At 46.7% G+C, this 19171-nt stretch overlaps 1 protein-coding gene across 3 annotated transcripts in view; it reads left to right on the top strand.

The window, feature by feature from the left end:
• Window positions 1–726: 726 nt before the first annotated feature.
• The window catches only part of KIF16B (kinesin family member 16B), a 1618961-nt gene continuing 1600516 nt past the window's right edge, over window positions 727–19171 (top strand). For all 3 annotated transcript variants that reach the window (XR_015296683.1, XM_086927730.1, XM_086927729.1), the window contains exon 1: window positions 727–961. Coding sequence is in view for 2 of the 3 variants with exons in the window: in XM_086927730.1 (XP_086783856.1) it covers window positions 915–961 (47 nt within the window). In the remaining variant the exon portion in view is untranslated. The remainder of the gene's footprint in view (window positions 962–19171) is intronic.

Raw genomic sequence — 19171 nt, 5'->3', positions numbered from 1 at the left:
GAAGACACTTCTATCAAAAATTCGTCTCATCCTAGGTCATGACCCTGATTGCCATATGACACTCATGAGAGCTCAATTTCGTAAATATGTATTCTGTTCTTGTATAACCCTAATCCCTCCACCTGTTCGTATAATGCAATCTTGAATGAATCTGTAACTTTCACAAGAGAACCTTTAAGTAGTTTCACTTACTTCCATACTACTCTCATTCCTGGTGCTATTTACTTTGCTTTATCGTAAAGCTCTCTGACACCTCGTTCGCGCAATATAAAATTACATAAATATATGGGTTATGGAAGTACACGTATTTCTTTCAGGGGCTCCTCAGGCGAATTCTGTGCAGCTGCCGATACCAGCCCTGCAGGTTGCAAACTTTTAAATCTTCACTCTCTCTGACACTTCTGTCTGCTGGGAGCATCCACGCTCCACCTCCTGCTCCTCCTGTGCTCCGGTACTTTGTCCTGAACTGGTCTCCGTCCTCCTGCCGCTGACAGGAGGGCACATGGCGGCCTGGACGTGCTAGAAGGAGGCGGAGACCCCAAGCTAATGGGCGGTGTAGAAGGCAAAGGGGCAGGGCCCTAAACGGGAGAGAAATTATAAAATTTAGAAGAAATTTACTGGCATTATTGAAATAGGGGGCGCGGTGTGTTTAAAAGGCGTGGCTTGAATGAAAAGGCGGGGCCATTGCAGGGCGGGACAAGTACTAAGGGGCGGGGCTTGGGCCTCAGCGTAACCGGTTGTAGTCGCCGCACCCGGCAGTTTTACTGGGAGCAACGCCTCCTGGGCACCGGGGGCGGAACCGAGGGAAGTCAGGAGGTGTCGGGACTCAGGGCTTCCCGGCGGCGGCAGGAGGAGTCTGTCGAGGCGACAGCAGGTAAACAGCAGCTGGCGGCGGTCACCCGGGATGAGCAGCCATGGCATCGGTGAAGGTGGCAGTGCGGGTCCGGCCCATGAACCGCAGGTAAGAGGCACCGCTGGCCGACAGCAGAAGCCACGCATCCCGGCGACACCTTCTGGGGTGGTCTGACCTGTATGCACCAGCCATTGGACCTTATTAAGCCTACGTCTGCAACATGCACAACCATGTCACCATCGACAGCCCACTAGCCTACCCGCCCACACACGGGACAACCAAAGCACCTGTGTTAACTTCCCTATAAGAATGGTAGTCAAAAAGCACCTACTAGGACATACACGGGAATGATAACCAAACCACATCCGGGCTAGGAGCTTAAATCTGTGTCTGCTACAGAACTATTGTATTACGACCCTCAGAAATGCGACAGCCAAATCATACAAGTGTCAGGAGGGCCCTTACAATTCTGGACAAACTATAAACATATAATAACTATAAACATATCTGCATAATCGCTTACTTCAATGTTGCCTGCTAAAACATACGTGACAGGGCCCTTATACTAGTGCTACCTAAACATTTGTGGAAGCAGAAGCACCTTTTTGTTTTTCCGTATAACCCACCTATCACTAACACAAATTCGTTCCCACATATTTGCTAGTAGTAGCTGCGCACCAAAGCTACTGCCAGCGAGTACATATTTTAGCCAGCACCTACAATTGTGTGGCCAGGTTCGGATGCGACAAAAAATAGTCCCCAGTTCCAAAATAAAAGTGGCTCCCATTAGTAAACCAGGTAGCTAAAAAATGTGACCCACGTTTACAAATCAGGCGATTTTCTTGACTGGTGTAGACACTGTATTGGTCTTTTGCAAGGTATGGAAAATTGCATGCTTTTGTGTTTGCTGCAAGCAATGCTTGTGATAATATCAGGTACATCAACAGCAGAAATTGGCACATATGGCTATAAATCAGGCCCACAAGCTGCTAAAACAAACATTTGCAATGCAACAGGTCTCACATTTACGTGAGTTTGTAAATGACAATGCCTTTTATTTATGTTTTGGTTTTTGAAGCATAAATAAAAAGCATTGTCAAGCACAAACAAAACCAGCATTGTTGCAGTAATGTGCAATAATGTGGTGCATTGCTAAATACTTCTGAGGTCCCAATGGCGAGACCGATTGCATTGCAAATGCTTGTTTATTTACAGTAGCCACTGGCTGTGTGGTTTGTTGTGAATTGAATATGACGGTTCTGGTCCGTGCTACCTGGGATGTTGGTTAGCTCCGTTACCGGTGAGCGGCCGGTTCAGAAGGTGCGCTGGTTGTGGGCTCTATATTCCTCACTACTGGATTTGACAAATAAACTTTGTTATGTAACTTACTTGATTAATCCGAAGATGTATGTATTGCAACACCTGTGTATGCCTTGTAATCAGTCTTCCTTGTGGAATGTAAATGTTGCTTTCGTTCTACAACAATTCATCTAATAAGTGCTTCCCAGCAGTTTCAAATGGTGAAACTACAGCTGTTGCCTAAGTTGGACTATCTGATGTTGTCGCACACAAAAGAGCCCACATGGCATTGGCAAGTAAGCAGGTCTGTGATTATCAAATGTACATCCGATAGCCGTGCTTCTTAAACAATGTCAGTGTCTCGCAAAAATGTGTATTTTTAGGGCAATGGCACACTTGCCTGCCAGGGAATGTAGTTCAAGCATGCAGGGGCTACAAAAGCTAGCAACAACCTTTCGTGTAACTTTAGCAGCAAGAGCACATCATTAGGAGCATAAGCACATCATTAGGAGCATTACTGTTGCCACAGCAGGTAGGACTTACAAGCACCACCCCGACCTGTGGAATGAAGAGGATGCTGGGGACCAGGAAGGCAGTGGGTTGAGGGTACCCCTATCAGAAGCATGAAGGGGATGCTGGGGTCCAGGAAGAGAGTGGGCATTGGGTACCCCTGCTAGCAGATGGTGGACTGGGCACCTGTTAGAGACCTGAAGTATGTGGGGACACTTGCGATAGTGGCGACACGTGGTCCGCAGGGGATGGTGGACATCGAAAGTAGAGGTTGTCCACACATGAATTAAACAGTATGGGTTGCAGTGACAGAAGGCAAGGGGTGATCAACAAGAAGACAAGCATTGGCAGTGCGGCCGTAAAAGTAACGCGGCCACGGGGATGCGGATTGTGGTGGGGAGGGGCAGAGCGAGGTGGGCTGTAAGGGTGCAGAGAGGCAGAGCGAGGCACGCATGCGCGGGAGAGCGAGAGGAAAGCCTGATGGCTCCTCTGCTCATGCCTGTGCGCTTAACCGCACGCAGAATACCACACAAAGAGCTGTGGTAGGACTTTTAAAAGCCCACTAACTAAATGTCGTTCAGCGCATACGCTGGCTCAGGCGAGACCTAAAAACTGCCTCACAACTGATCTGTCAGACCATCATGTCAAGTACTGCCTGATTACCCTATAGACCAGTCCGACTCTGGCTATACTTGGTTACTGAGATTACCATAGACTGCACTCACTCATCAACTTGTGGCAACAATCTCACTCATGAGGTTACGTTTTTTCATATTTAGTTGGGCTAACTGTTTCACTAATGCATGCTACACATTAGTTTATAATATATTATAATGAGGGATGCACTTATTTGATGATTTTTAATAAATGGAAAATATGATGAACCACAGACTTTTTTATGCAATATTGCACAGCTTTCCCCGACCCTCTTTAGGGGGAAGAGGCCATGTAATAAATGCATATCATACCAAAACCCCTACTAACACAGAGCTCAGCCAGTCGCTCAGAAAAATACTGCAGTTACATGAACTCTCACAGTCAAGGTCTTTGCTGCTGAAGGTACTGTGGTTTAGAAGTATGCTTAAAAAGTTGAATTTAATGTACAATTAAAGACATAAAAAAATACATAATATTTAATTATGAAAACATCAGTTGGGAGGAGGCAGTGTCCAAAGATGTTTATATATGTCACTGCAAAGTTCTCATTATCACCTTGGAAGAAAAAAACACAGTAGTGGCAAATGGAACAGCCTCTTAAAGAATCATAGCCTAAACCCATAGCATTGAGCATCCTCAAGATTTATTTTTGGGAGGTGAGGGAGGGTGCAGGAACCAGTAATTCAGAAAGCGATATCGTTCATTGTAATGTCAAACAGAATTCATGAAAAATCTTATAGCATTATTGGCCAGTGTGTGCTAAGTTCTGATGAATGCCTTTAACCACATATTCCTCACCTTAGAACAGAGGTCTTCAAACTTTTCCAGGTTGAGCCCCCCCAGCTGAATTCCCCCAGATGTTGGGCCCCCCCACCACCCGACAGAAACCTCGGGAATCCGGCACACCACATGATCGACTGCCACGCGCACACCACGGGCCATATCCGGCAAAAAATGCTCAACACAACAAGAGTGCCTAGCAAACTGCAGGCCTGTGAGTGGGTGTGACGAAACGACAGAGGCGTACCAGACAGCTCAAAACACAATCCTCCAAGACAAAATGTGCGCAAATTCTCCCCACTAGGATGCCCTGCCTTACACAGGACACAGATCAACAACAACACCACCAACATGAATGTGACGGGTGTGCCGGTGCTCAGCCACACTTAGACTCTCAATCTGTGGGTGAATCCCTGCCACTGCCATCCTCAGGCTGTGCTCCACATCCAGTTCTAAACTGTACCTAGTCTTCAACACCGCAAGTGCTGAGAACCCAATCTCACAAACTCCCCAACAAATAAACAAATACATTGTAGGATGTAAAGCACCATGCACAAGTGAACCAAAGGGAGGACCGCCGTGATGAACCCACTATAAGGAACACACCATGGGTGCTTCACCAAGCGGAACCCAAAACATGGAACCCGACCTTGCCCATGGGGGCCCCGCATTCAAGTAGCAGCTGGACGTCACGCAAAATGTCACACGCATGATGCATAGATCCCACATATGAGCACACATAGAATACAGAACAGTAACACATAGGCAAGGGAGCAGCCAAACAATTCAAATACCTTCCACTCTGAACCACAACTCTCATGGCACCAAGAAAGCAAAGGAAGTCATCACAACCCTCCCCATCCATCATGTACACCTTGTCATCCACCAACTCCCCCACCATTCATTCCGTCCCTCCAGCTGAGTCCCATCCACATCCAAACCCCTTCAACCACTTGCAAACCCATCCACCTTCCATCCCTCCATCCATCATCTCACCTCTTCATCCCTCCATCCACCCCCTCACCCATCCATCCATCATCCATCCATCCCTTCACCCAATCTATCCCCTCACCAATCCATCCACTCTTCCACCCATCCATCCACCCACTCATCCATCCAACCATTCACCCAAGCTATCCTCCCACTCATCCATCGACTCCTCCACTCATCCATCGACTCCTCCACTCATCCATCCACTCTTCCACCCATCCATCCACTCCTTCACCCATCCATCCATCCACTCATCCATCCAACCACCCACCCTCTCACCCATCCAGCCATCCCCCCACCCACTCATCCATCCACCCAGTCACTCATCCGTCCACCCACTCAACCCCCCACTCATCCATCCACCCATCCATCCCGCTCTCCACCCTCCCCCCCCCTCATGCATGCACTCTCTGACCCATCCATCTCCATGCTCCTCTCCTCACCCATCCATCTCCATGCTCCTCTCCTCACCCATCCATGCACACACCTGCCCATCCACTCTGCCAATCATTCATCCATGTCATCACTCATCCATCCTCCCCCTCTCTCTCCATTCCCCCCTCACCCAGCCACCCATCCCTCCATCCACCCTTCACCCATCCACCCACTCATCCATCCACTCATCCACTCATGAATCCATCCATTGACCACTCATCCACCCCTTCACTCCTCCATCCATCCCCCCGTCTATCCACCCTCCTCAATCACCCATCCATCCCCACATCCACCCCTTCACTCATCCATCCATTCATTCATCCCTTCACCCATTAATACATCAATCCATCCATCACCTCTCTCATCCATCCACCCACCGACTCGTGCACCATCCACCCCCCCCCATCGATCCAACGACCATTTCACTGATCCATCCACCCCTCCACTCATCCATCTACCCTTCCAACCATACACACATCATCCACTCCCATCCATCCCTCCACTCATGCATCCATCCTCTCTCCCACCATCCATTCACCCCTTCACTCACCATCCATTCCCTCACTCATCCATCCACCCCCCACCCATACATCCACCACTCCACCCTCACACCTTTTATGATTAAAATTCGAATCTGCAGACCAACATCCCTGAACACCGGGTGCCCACACAAAGATCCTCATGAGTTGAGGACCGCAGACCAGAGCCCACTGTCCCGATTCATGGCCCAAACCCGGATTGCAACCTCTCCCTCCCTTCCCAAAATAACTGAAGGACTCCTGCCCCCCCCTCGCCCCCCCCAACTCCCCCTCACTCCCACCCCCCTTGAAAGGCTGGGGCCCTGGGCCAGAGCCCACCCCGCCCGTGCCTCAAACCCTCTCCGGAAACCTTCTCTCCCTTCTGGGAAGAGCTAACTCTCCCAGGAGGGGGTTAATTCACAGAGCTGACAGCTTCAGCTGCAGTGGGAGGCAAGGGGTCTCCTCTGCTAAAACTGAAAGCGTGTCTGTTTGTTTGCTTTCGTTTTTAGCAGAGGAGACCCCTGCCTAGCACGTTGTTGACTCCGTGAATTGGCCCCCTCCTGGGAGAATCACCCAGACAAAGAAACGGGCACAAAGGGAAGATCGAAGTGGAGCCCGCGCCCCCCCTGGGATGGCGCCACGCCCCCCCAGGGGGGCGCGCCCCACAGATTGAAGAACCCTGCCTTAGAATATCCCCCGGGTGCCAGAAGTTTAAGTATAAGAATATAATGTGGGACATAATCCCATCCCGCCAATGAGATTTCAATGAGAAGGCACACTGGCGTCCAGATGTAAGACACACTCCATCAAAGTCACTTGCCACAGAACAGACCCAGTTCCTCAGTTGGTCTCAACACCCCCCTAGTTTCCCGGGCCGTTGCTGACACTGCAGCAGATCAAGCCCTTCAAAGAGGCCATACTTCAAAATTTCAATGTGTTTCCAGCTTCCTTGGAGCGCAAATATGCGCCAATGGAACTGCTGAGAGTTCCAACCTTGTTAGTGACAGCTTGTCTCTCCTCTGAAACGTCTTTACTGATGGCTATCTGGTTGAAGCCATGTTCTTTTTAACAGGTAGCTAGACATCATAGACTGGCGGCCGCTAATCCAGATTTTCTCACCATGAGCACCGAAGGGGTTAAAGATCAATAGTTAGATTGCAGCACCTATTGTGCCTTCCAATATAGAGTCATTGCAAATGTGACTTTGATTTGATTTTGATTTGATTCAGATTTGTAAAGCGTGTAGCTACCCAAGGGCGTCCCAGCGCTGATACTCAGCCTACTTGATCCAGAGAAGGTGTAGTTTATGGGAAAAGCCAGGTTTTCAGTAGCCTACGGAAGACCAGTAGGTTGGTTTCCCTTTGGATGGGGAGCGGAAGGGCTTTCCATAGCTTAGGGGCATTATATGAATAGAGGCGTCCCCCCTGAACATGCTTTTCTTATTCTGGGGACACTGGCCAAGGAGAGGGTGTCTGATCTCAACTGTCTATTGGATTTATGGGGTTTGATGAGAGGTCTCAGAATGGGGGGGGCCTCTGCCGTGAAGTATTTTGTGTGAGATGCAGAGGGCTTTGAAGGTAATCTTTTCTTGAATTGGGAGCCAGTGTAATGATTTGCGGGCAGGTTTGGCAGAGCATCTGGGCTTTGTACCGGTGAGGAGCCTTGCGGCGGCATTCTGGTTACATTGTAGTCTGTTGATGACCGATATTGGGGCACCCAGGTACAGGGCGTATCCGTAGTCAAGTCTTGAGATAATTAGGCCCTGCATTAGCAGTTTTCTGGACTGGAAGGGAATTAGGGGGAGGATTTTCCGTGCTGTCCGTATCAGGCCGAATCATGTACCGGCGGTTTTTCTTGCTTGGACTTTAAAGTTGAGGTCTTGGTCCATCCAGATGCCAAGGCTCTTAATTTCCCTTTTGGGGTTGGGGGGACTCCCCATACAGGCTGGCCATGAGAGAGAGAGGGGAAGTTTGCGTGGGTCGCCAAGTTGAAGGATCTCTGACTTCTCTCCGTTAAGTTTAAGGCGAGAGTCGCACATCCATTTTGAAATGTTCTGGAGGCAAGTGGCCAGGTTATCCAGACATTTGGTCGACTGGCTTATGGAGACGACCAGTTGGTTGTCGTCAGCGTACATGACTACTTTTATGCCAAAAGGTGTCACAATATCTTCTAGGGGGGACATGTATACGTTAAAAAGTGTGGGGCTCAAGGAGGAGCCTTGGGGGACCCCACACTGAAGGGGGAAAACTCTGGAGTTGACAGAACCGTCGGCCACCTCGAAGGTTCTGTCTTCTAAAAAGGACTTGAGCCAGGTCAGGGCGGTACCATAAATTCCTGCCATGTTAAGACGGTGGATAAGAATGGCGTGGTCCACCGTGTCGAAAGCGGCGCTCAGGTCCAGGAGGATCACTGCCACTGATCCTCCTGCATCTAGGATGGTTCTTGCTTCTTCGATCACGGCCAGGAGTGCGGTGTCCGTGCTCTGTCATGGTCTGAACCCTGTCTGGGAATGACGGAGGAGGTTGTTGGATTCAAGGAAGGTGGAGAGTTGGTGATTTACGATCTTTTCAGCCACCTTGCTAATGCCCGGGAGAAGTGAGATTGGTCTGAAGTTAGCCAGATCAGTGGGGTCGAGGAGAGGTTTTTTAAGTAGCACGTAAACTGTTGCTTTTTTTCCAGTTGGTGGGGACAATGCCTTGGGTGAGAGACGCAATAATTAGTTTGGTAAGGGGGGAGACTCCGTGGAGGCAACCAGTTTTAACTTGTTCATGGGAGCTGGATCTGTTGGGGCTCCACTCTTCACAGAATTTAGAGTGGCCAGAAACAACTCCGTGGATACCGGGGAGAAGGCATTAAGGTGAGGGATATCGGGGCGAGTAGAAGGGGGCAGTGAGTCTGAGAGTGTGCTATGGGTATGGAGTCTTTTTAGAATATTGTTAATTTTGGAAGAGAAGAACTCGGCTAACTGATTACATCTGAAGCCTGACGGATCCACAGTGGGTTGTGGTTCCGGGGCTTTTGTCAGCAGGCAGACAATGCGGTATGTTTCTTTAGAGGAGTTTGCTGCGGCTAGTATTTTTCCTTTGAAAAAGGCTGCTTGAGTGTTTTTTATGCAGGTTTTATAGTCCTTCATAGCTGACCTATATTCACCTTTACTCTTTGTAGCCCAGTCCTTTCTCCAAAGGCGTTCAAGCTTTTTGCATTTCTTTCTTAGTTCACGCAGCTCGGGTGTGAACCAGGGTGATTTAAAAGTTCCCTTCTTACTGGGGAGTGGCTTATTGGGGAGGACTGAGTTGAGGGATTGTTCGATCCAGGCTCGGAGCTGGAAATCCGCCAGGGATGGATCTGAGTCGATATCAGGAACAGAGGTTGCCAGTTCATGTGACCAGGCTACCGTATCTAATTTTGGCCAGGGGCGGGATGGCGCCTGTGTCTGTCAGGGGCTTCGGTGGAGATTTGAAGCTTGAAGGGAATTAGGTGGTGGTCTGACCAGGGCATAGGGAGGGGCTCGCCTACTACTAATTCGAGGATGTTTGTAAAGATAGGGTCCAACAAGTGGCCCTTAGAATGGGTAGGCTGATTAATTTTTAAATGAAGGTTGAGGGAGGCTAAGTCTTCCTTGAGATCATCCGCTGTTTTGTTTGACAGTTCATCCAAGTGGATATTTAGGTCTCCTAAGACAGTAAAGTTGGGGGATAGGCAGGCGAGGGAAGAGATAGTTTCCACTAGGGAATTACAGAATTGACCTTGCTGCCCTGGCGGACGATAGACAAGGATGCCCAAGAGTGTTTTTAAGGGGGATAGTTGGATAGAGAAGCAAACGTTTTCACAGTCCTGAATCGGACTGTCCTTAAAATTGCAGCACAGATTGTTTTTGAAAATAATCGTGACTCCACCCCCTATCCTGGATAGTCTATTGTGGTGTTTAATTAGGTACCCAGTTGGCAGTGTTTTGAACTATGCCTGGGTCCGATGTTGTGTTGCGCCAGGTTTCAGTGAGGAAAAGTACCTCGAGTTCTGACTCCCAACAGGAGTAGATTGATCTCTGCGCTGTGTTTAGGGAGGGACCTACAGTTAAGTAGGGCCATCTTGATCCAGTGCCTTTTAGGAGGGATGTGTGGAGTAAGACTGTATGGACATTGACGGCAACTGGTTTGTCGTTCTTCAGGGGAAATCGTATCCCCACTGCAGCCTCACTGTCACGGAACAAAACATGCACTTTGACTTGCTAAAATAAACTCTTCTCAAGAGCTAAAAACTATATTTTTAAGTATTAATAAGTCACCCCTAAGTAGGCATTGTAGCCCATGAGGTAGGGTGCATGGTATTTAAAAGAAGCAAGGAATAAGTCCAGACGCTTATTAGGTGAAACACAAAGTTTCAATAATTTAAACCTGGGCTCATCCTCTGGTAGCTGTGACAAACAGCAGATATGCTTGTCATACAAAAAGTGTTTAAAGTATTTAGCAGTTCCTAAACAATATATATTTTTTAATATAGCGCCAACAGACCCGAGACATCGGGTATCAGATTGCTTTACATAGTACCAGTCTCGTTACAGAAGGACACATTCATTTTTGATAGACACAGGGAGATTAAGTGATTTGCCCAGAATCACAAGATATTCAAACATATGATCATAAAAATCCCACAAACCATTTCTAAAAAGCCAAAAGAACTTAATAAGAAAATTGACACACAATTATTGATTTTTAATCAGGGAAGTAAGAGTTATGAATTTTTGGTGGGAAAAGCTTGGAGATAAAATTTCAAATATTGCACTTCTTGTCAGCAGGATACTTCTCACACTTTTACCTGCTCAAGATTTCTTTGTTGGGACTTGGCCTCCTATTTTTCATCTTGAAACCTTCAGAGTGACGATCCTTGTGTTGTACTTGTCGTGAGCATGCCACTTCCAGGCTGGATACCTTAACCACGAGAGTCCACAGGAAGATTCCTTAATGCAGCAAAAAACTCTGAGAGGGACCAACCTTATTTTCTTGGCCGCCAAGGTAGCATCTTGGGTGGTTAGTCATAGTCCTCCAAAGGTCAAAAATGTTTGAGAAGTTTCTCTAGGTCACCCCAAGCGCTACCACAACCTTAGGGTTTGTACCTAAGGGTTCAGGGCCAGTTCAACAGAGGCCAACAGCACAGGCTACTCAGGGTCCATTTGACACTAGTCATTAGGTCACTCCAGGTAAAGGCCTTTAGCAGAATTTGATGTCACTTTAGCCACACAGGATGTCAGTAAACTGACCCTTGGAGTCCATTTGTTAGTCTTGAAAACAAGTGAGAGCAGTTCCAGCTCTTCAGGTCTCCACGCAGGTCACAGGCAGCATGTGTCTTCTTTTTGTGTTCTTCTGCGGATCCAGATGTGTGCTTAGGGTGAAGCACTAATTTTGTACAATTCATTGGCCAGTGGGTGGGTTGACACCTGGACACACCTAAAGTAATGGCCAAAAGTTCCCAAAGGAAAACCTTCCACCTTTTGTAGCACATCCTACCTTCCGTTCCGAAGTTTACCAGACAGTGCACCATTCTTACTGACATCCAATATGACAGAACCCTCCTGCCCCTTATGGAGGCTGATGGCCCAACCAGAAGTGTGTCTAGGGGAAATGAGGATTCTCCTCCTCTTCAACTACACCAAACTGGTTCTGGGGCCAGCCATTCTCCTATTTGGATGGATCCAGTATGGCTACAGTGTGCTCTGCCACCAGAAGTTCCCCCTCATACTTATCATTGAAAGAGTAGGCTTCACCCTGGTCCCTTTCAAGTTCATGAAGTTTCTGATCCCTCCCTGACTGACTTTCCTGAGAGAGGATAAGTCACACACCTCTCACTCAGGTCTTCTTGTCAAAAGGCCTAATCCATTATCTATGCTCTGGGGTCAATTATCTCATCTCTTCTCAGGGAACACTCTGACTAGAAGGGCAGCTGCAGACAGGACAGATATAACTTTGAAAAATTTACTTATCCTATACATTTATTAAAAACAAACTTCATCATTGAAGCGGAATATTAATACATGTTAAAAAACTTTGGTTGCGGGAGTCTGTAGCTTTATTCTAAAACAAATTTACAAAAAATAGTTATGTATTTTTACTCTAATTTTTCTCATAGAAACAGCTACCGCCCCTGCAAGAGAAATCGTCACTGTAGGAACATGCCATTCTAAAATTCTTACATGTTCCATTTTTAAATCTATTGAAGGAAACAAAGGTCCTAAGCAAATTCAGAGATATAAACAAATGAAATATAGACCACAATTAGTTACTATGAGAAGTCCTTGTTCCCGCGGAACTGTGAGATTACCAGAGGGAAATCTCTGGTAATCTCACAGTTCTGCGGGAACAATGTCTTCTCATAGCTGCCTGTTGCCCCCGCCGAGCTCTCGTCACTGCATGCGTATAGCCTTCTCCGGTAGCCGCACAATCCACCGGGTCATCACGGACCACCCTTGACGAATAATAAGAACTGCACCCTCACGAAGGGCCAGCTGCCCATCTGTCAATGTTAAGTTCCCTCACTCGTCCACACGCCGTCCACGGGGTTAAACACCGATCGGTAATCCTCTCACAGTGTGCTGCTCCCTGCGATTTGGATCCATGTAGTTTGCACGATCCCATTCACTCGTGCACACGCCTTCCACGAGGTAAAACACCTATTGGTTCACTGCGGTTCCGATTCATGTAATGTGTATAAACCATTTGAAATGCTGACTTCTCAAATCTTGTTTTTTAAAACCTTACTGTCCTTTTTCCTTCCCTGTTTTCTCCCTAAACAGGCGTACTATTTATACCAGGCAATATAACCTTGTTTAGTCCTGATGATGATCCTTTCTAATCAGAGCAATGGATCGAAACGTCGACCCATTTTAAGTAGACATACATTCAACCACTGTGTATTATTGTGTATGTACTACTCTGGAGAACACTCCTAACACTGATTTAAAAAGTGTCCAGATTGCTCACTTTCTTTGCCTGTGAAAACTCTCTTTCTGTATTACTTCCTTCCCTTCCACTGTGTTTCCCTCACTAGTACGGCACAGGACTGTACCCTACTTTAAGAATTGCTGCTTTTGTATTCAATCTTATCGTTTGATTCCATTTAAAAATACATTTCTGGTCCGGCTAGACATGGAAAAATATATAGTAACTTATTGTGGTCTATATTTTATTTGTTTATATCTCTGAATTTGCTTAGGACCTTTGTTTCCTTCAATGGACTTATACCCTTGGTCCTTAGCTACCTTTTGCCCCCCCCCCCTTGTTTCTATAAAAAAACATTTTTAAATCTAGACACCCAATCTTGTGGGCTAAAAGGCCTACTTAGTTGTTACTTTCTAAATATTTAAAAGTAGGAATTAATCCCTTCAAACATGGTGATTTTGAAAGGTCTGCCTGCAGGTTTAAGAGCTGCACATGTAGGCCTGAAGCCATGTTTTCCTTGGCAGCCAAGTAGATGGTAGAATGGGTGCTTCCGTTCACGGGTGGCATTTAACTTCCATGCCATATGTGTATTTCCTGCACCATTTTCTATAGCTTTACCATAAAGTTTAATATGCCAACGTTTACCGTAGTGTAGGAGTCACAGCACATACTCTGGGTACTCACCAACAGTGCCTCAGTGTGCAGAAAAAAAAAATAACAATAGAAACCAGGAGCATCATTCCGCAAAAAAGGGTAGTGACCACACAAAAAGAGGAACATTCTCACAGTTTTCAAAAAAGAAATTGGTTCCAGGCAGTGAAAGTTTAACCTCATATCCACAACCCCCACTATATCTCTAGCTCCTCTCAAGAGATTTTAGTGGACTGAAACAAAAATACACTATTCCTTAATCCATGCCAGTTTCATTTTTATTTAAACTTTTCTTTCTAGATGATAAACCAAATGTAGTATTTGGTTTGTCATATGTAAGTGGGATCTTCCCTTAGATAAAAGATACTTTTTTGTATCACTTCTCTGCCTCTTACAAGCAAATGCAGACATTATTTAATAAAAAGTCCATGATCTCCTTTTTTTGGGATAATAAATTATTACATTTAATCGAGGGATGTCAAGATTGAATGAGTTTTATTACCACATTTAATTGTTTAGTATTTAGATTGTTTGGCTGAATGAGAAAAGAGCTTCATTATTTTATCAGGTGTTATAAACTGACTAAAAAGAGGTTCTGGTATATGTTGTAAATTCCCAGCAAAGTGTTCAGAACCTATAGACTTGGTGGTACAGAAAGAAATAAGACAAAGGTATTGTACAAACTCAGTTAGAAGAAAGTAAATCTTTGAAACCTCTTGAACCTATGCAAACGGCCAGCGTAAAGGACCTTATATCAAAAGAGAATACAGACATACTGAAATTGTGTGTGTCCTCGTAAGTTCCATATCTAAGTAAACTATTACAATCTATATAATGGGGTCATGGACATTGGGATTGGAGGAATGGATCATACCTTGTTGGGTGAATTTGTTTGCACAGAGCGCATTTCCATCCACCTTTTACTGTGGCACTCCTCCACTTGGCTGTAGAGTGCTCAAAGTGACTGCTCTGTCTTTCTGTCTCTAAAACATTTGAGCTAAGTCTCATTCTAGATTCATCCCAACCCATGGCCTCTAACTTTATGTATGGTGATAGTACCCTGGTGAGGGAGAAATCATTAACATTTTCATTTCAGAAAGACTTGCTGTATATAGGGAAGTAGATGGGCGCATCCACTGGCTCAAACTGAATTTGTGTAAAATGTAGGTCAATCAATCAATCAATAAATCAATCACTGTATTTGTAAAGCGCGCTACATACCCGTGAGGGTCTCAAGGTGCTGGAGGGGGGGTGGGCTGCTACTGATCGAAGAGCCAGGTCTTGAGAAGTCTTCTGAAGGTCAGCAGGTCCTGGGTTTGTCGTAGGCTCGTAGGGAGAGCGTTCCAGGTCTTGGCGGCGAGGTAGGAGAAGGATCTGCCGCCGGTGGTGGTTTTCCGGATACGAGGAACTGTGGCGAGGGCGAGGGTGGCGGAGCGGAGGCTGCCGGTGTGGGTGTGGAAGCTGAGTCGGTCGTTGAGGTATGTGGGTCCGATGTTGTGTAGTGCTTTGTGTGCGTGGATGAGGAGTTTGAAGGTGATCCTCTTGTTGACGGGGAGCCAGTGTAGGCCTCCCAGGTGGCGTGTGATGTGGGTGCGTCGAGGGACGTTGAGGATCAGTCGTGCCGAGGCGTTCTGGATTCGTTGTAGTCGTCTCAAGAGCTTGGTTCCTGAGTAGAGGGTGTTCCCGTAGTAGAGTCTGCTGGTGATGAGGGCATGGGTGACGGTTTTTCTTGTGTCGGGAGGGATCCATTTCAAGATGTTACGGAGCATTCGGAGGGTGTTGAAGCGGAGACGGCGTTGACTTGCTTGGTCATGGAGAGGGAGGAGTCGAGGATGAACCCCAGGTTGCGTGCGTGGTTAGCGGGTTCCGGGGCTGTGCCTAGCGATGTGGGCCACCAGGAGTCATCCCAGGCTGATGGAGTGGGTCCAAGGATGAGGACTTCCGTCTTGTCTGAATTCAGCTTCAGTCTGCTGTCCTTCATCCAGTCGGCGACGGCCTTCATTCTTCTGTGGAGGTTGGCTTTGGCGGTGTGGGGGTCTTCGGTGAGGGATATGATCAGCTGGGTGTCGTCGGCGTAGGAGATGATGTTGAGGTTATGTTGTCGCGCGACGTGGGCGAGCGGTGCCATGTAGATATTGAACAGCTGAGGGAGGATCCCTGTGGGACGCCACTGATGATATCAGTATTTTTTGAGCGGAAGGATGAGAGGCGGACGCTCTGGGTTCTGCCGGAGAGGAAGGATGTATCCAGGCCAGGGCCTTCACTTGGATTCCGGTGTCCTGGAGGCGTGCTGATAGGGTGCGGTGGCAGACAATGTCGAAGGCTGCTGATAGGTCCAGGAGGATGAGGGCGGCTGTTTCTCCTTTGTCCATCAGGATCCTGATGTCGTCGGTAGCAGCGATGAGGGCAGTCTCGGTGCTGTGGTTGTTGCGGAAACCGGATTGGGAAGGGTCCAGGATGTTGTTGTCTTCGAGGTAGCGGGTTAGCTGTTTGTTGACAATCTTCTCTGTTACTTTTGCCGGGAACGAGAGCAGGGAGATGGGCCAGAAGTTCTTGAGGTCCTTGGGGTCTGCCTTGGGTTTCTTCAGTAGGGCGTTGATCTCGGCGTGCTTCCAGCTTTCCGGGAAGGTTGCTGTCTCGAAGGAGATGTTGATTGTTTTCCGGAGGTGGAGCGCGATGGTTGTGCTGGCTTTGTTAAAAATGTGGTGAGGGCAGGGGTCGGATGGGGATCCGGAGTGGATGGAGTTCATGGTTTTGATGGTGTCTTCGTCGCTGACGTTGGACCAGGCGGTCAGGCGGCTGGTGCGTGTAGAGGTCGCAGGGGTGGTGGTCTCAGTTGTGGGCGCGGGGGTGTCTGGGTTGAAGCTGTCGTGGAGGTCCTGGTGGATCGAAGAAGGGTCAACTTGTGGGCCACCACCTTTGGACCCCCAACCATCGGCAACTGCGTTTTTATCCTTCCAAGGCAGTCAAGAGCTATGGATTTAATTTTGACGATGAACTGCAAGTCTATTCCCAGTGATGGATGATATTGTCTGTCTGGTTTTTCCACCACAGAAAAGTTGTGCAAGAGTATGCTCTACCATCCCTAAGGGATGTCTTATCCTAATCAGCTTTTATCTTTAGTGGGCAATATGCTTGCTAGCCCTTCTGAAGGTTCTTAAAAATAGTAGCTAGGATTATCAACCATGCTCTGAACATTTGCTGTGTAAAGCTCTTTAGGAAACTCCATTAGTTGCCCATCGATGCTAGAATTTCCTTTCAGGTTCCTTGTATGGTTCATAAATTCCCTTTGATTCTCCACTGTTCATATCAAAGCGTTAAATCTGCATTCCCCAGCCCAAACACTACCCCCTTTGGATCAACGTCTTCTGTCTACTCCTTAGTTTTAAGAGATAAAGGTTTCGTAGTAGGGCTTTCTTTGTGTTGATTCCTACTCTGGAATCCCCTTCCATCTCTTCTGCAGCATATCTCTATGCTACTTACGTTAAGAAAACAATCAAGTTCATCTTGATTTCATTCACTTTTCACGTGTTGATAAAAGCTTTACTTGAAAGCAAGCCATAATCTTAAACACCTTATATCAAAGCATGTTAATAAAAGAATTACCATATTTTTATAATCGCTATTTTAAGAGTATATATGAAATCCAGGGTCTTATAATTATTCTTTTCTTATTCTTATGAAACGTGTAACATAAACAGCTCCACTTGTAATTAATTATGGACATATAAACTCCACATGAACAATATCCTGTATTGTATTTGTGTAAAAAGTGCACCTTCTTCTTTCATCTTGATTCTATTGCCTGCACCCAATAATATCTTTTTTACAAATGGAAGTCTTTAACAATTTTATATAAAACTGTTGGACTTTAAATCTATAATTCCATATCATTTTCATCTTCGACTCAATTGCAGAATTGAATTGCTTTTCTGATCTATTTATCTTGCGATAATGTTGTTGTCCAGTTACAGGCTTGTTTGTTTGCCAGTACATTAGTTTGCCTCTACACGTCCCCTCTCAAAGCAGTGCTGAAACTCATTTAGCAGATTTGATCTGACCACATAACACTGAGGCTTCAACAGCTCCCCATAGAAGCTAAATCCATTTTTGACATGGTCTATATCATACACATGGTAATCCAGTCTGAGACTCGCTGGTATTCGCCTTACAAACTGATACTGTCAGGTGGCATGTGCTCTCTTCCTAGCATGGGAACCCTTCTGCCAGAATCTCCCACATTCAGCAAAGAACACAGTCGCTCAGCCGTTCACCTGAAGTAGGTACATAATCTGAAACTCCCTCCTGCATGCCATACTCGCAACCAAATCCTTGGTAATTGTCAAATATTTTATGCTCTTACTGTTCCAGAAATACTTCTCCTCAGGAGTTATCTAAGTGTGCCTTCTTTTGGTTGAACACTTCTAATACTTGATCCTTGGATTTGGTTATCCTGTGTTTTGAACAATCTGTAATACTTTCAACTATTATGCAAAATAATACCTCCACTGTTGTGTCTTCTCTTTCTCCTGTAAGCCCCTGCTTCTCAGAGTTGAAGGACTGGGTTATTTAAGACCCAGCGGTGCCAGGGGACAACACCTGAAACCTTCGTGGGTAACCTGTTCCGGCGTACAAATGACAGAGACACGGGACACTTCCTTCGGCGTCAAAGATTCGAGGTTTATTTACTGCAGGGAACACAGAAGTCACGTGAAGTACATAGAATGCAAGTTCGCGGGATCTGATTCAATTTGCTACTGTGGATCGCTCCTTTTATACAGTTTTCTCTCATAGGCTAACATGGTACACAAAGGTTTACAACTTGGTTCCCATCATTATCCCCGAGAGGGGTTGCTTTGATGTATTCAAGGTCCGGAACATAAGTACGGGAACATTTGGCGGTTCCCAACTGTAAAAACCCATCTTCCCACCATTAGTACATTCCAATCGGTAGTAAACAAATCGAAGAAGGAACAAGAACAGGTGCAGAGGAAGATGGAAACAGTGGGGAGATCGGAAAGGGTGTAAAAGGGGAGGTATCGGGAAACACGAGCTGCAGGCATCAAAGGGACGTGCCTAATGAGATGCACGGCTAAGACAATAGACCGGCACGGCAAGATGAGCCTCGAGCGGGGCCATCTGCCTTACAGTATCATCCCCCTCACCATAAAGACACTTTCAAAGGAAATGTGTCTTCCGCAAGTGTCTTGGGAATCCCAGGGTCGCGAAGCGGACAGCGTCCGTTCGCTGGCTACTTGAGGGCAAGAGACAAAATGGATGCCGTATCTAAGATGGAACCCGTGGGTACAGATAGATAAACCCACGAAACAAACGAACGGTTCAGGCTAGTACAGCGAAACTGCGTACACCCACTAAACTCGCCATTTGCGGTTCATAGATAACCTCCGAGTCTTTAGCACCACTTTATAGTAAGTCTTCATGTTCCTTATACTGTTCTCTCCCCGGCCCTCGCAAAGTACTCCTGTGATAAATTTTGTTCTACACTGCAATTTACCATGATCTGTCCTTGTGTTGGTTCTGCATTC

Source organism: Lissotriton vulgaris, chromosome 6 (assembly GCF_964263255.1).
Source record: "Lissotriton vulgaris chromosome 6, aLisVul1.2, whole genome shotgun sequence".
NCBI classification, from domain to species: Eukaryota; Metazoa; Chordata; class Amphibia; order Caudata; family Salamandridae; genus Lissotriton; species Lissotriton vulgaris.
The sequence above is the reverse complement of the archived record's forward strand: the minus strand, read 5'-3'. Positions and strand labels throughout refer to the sequence as shown.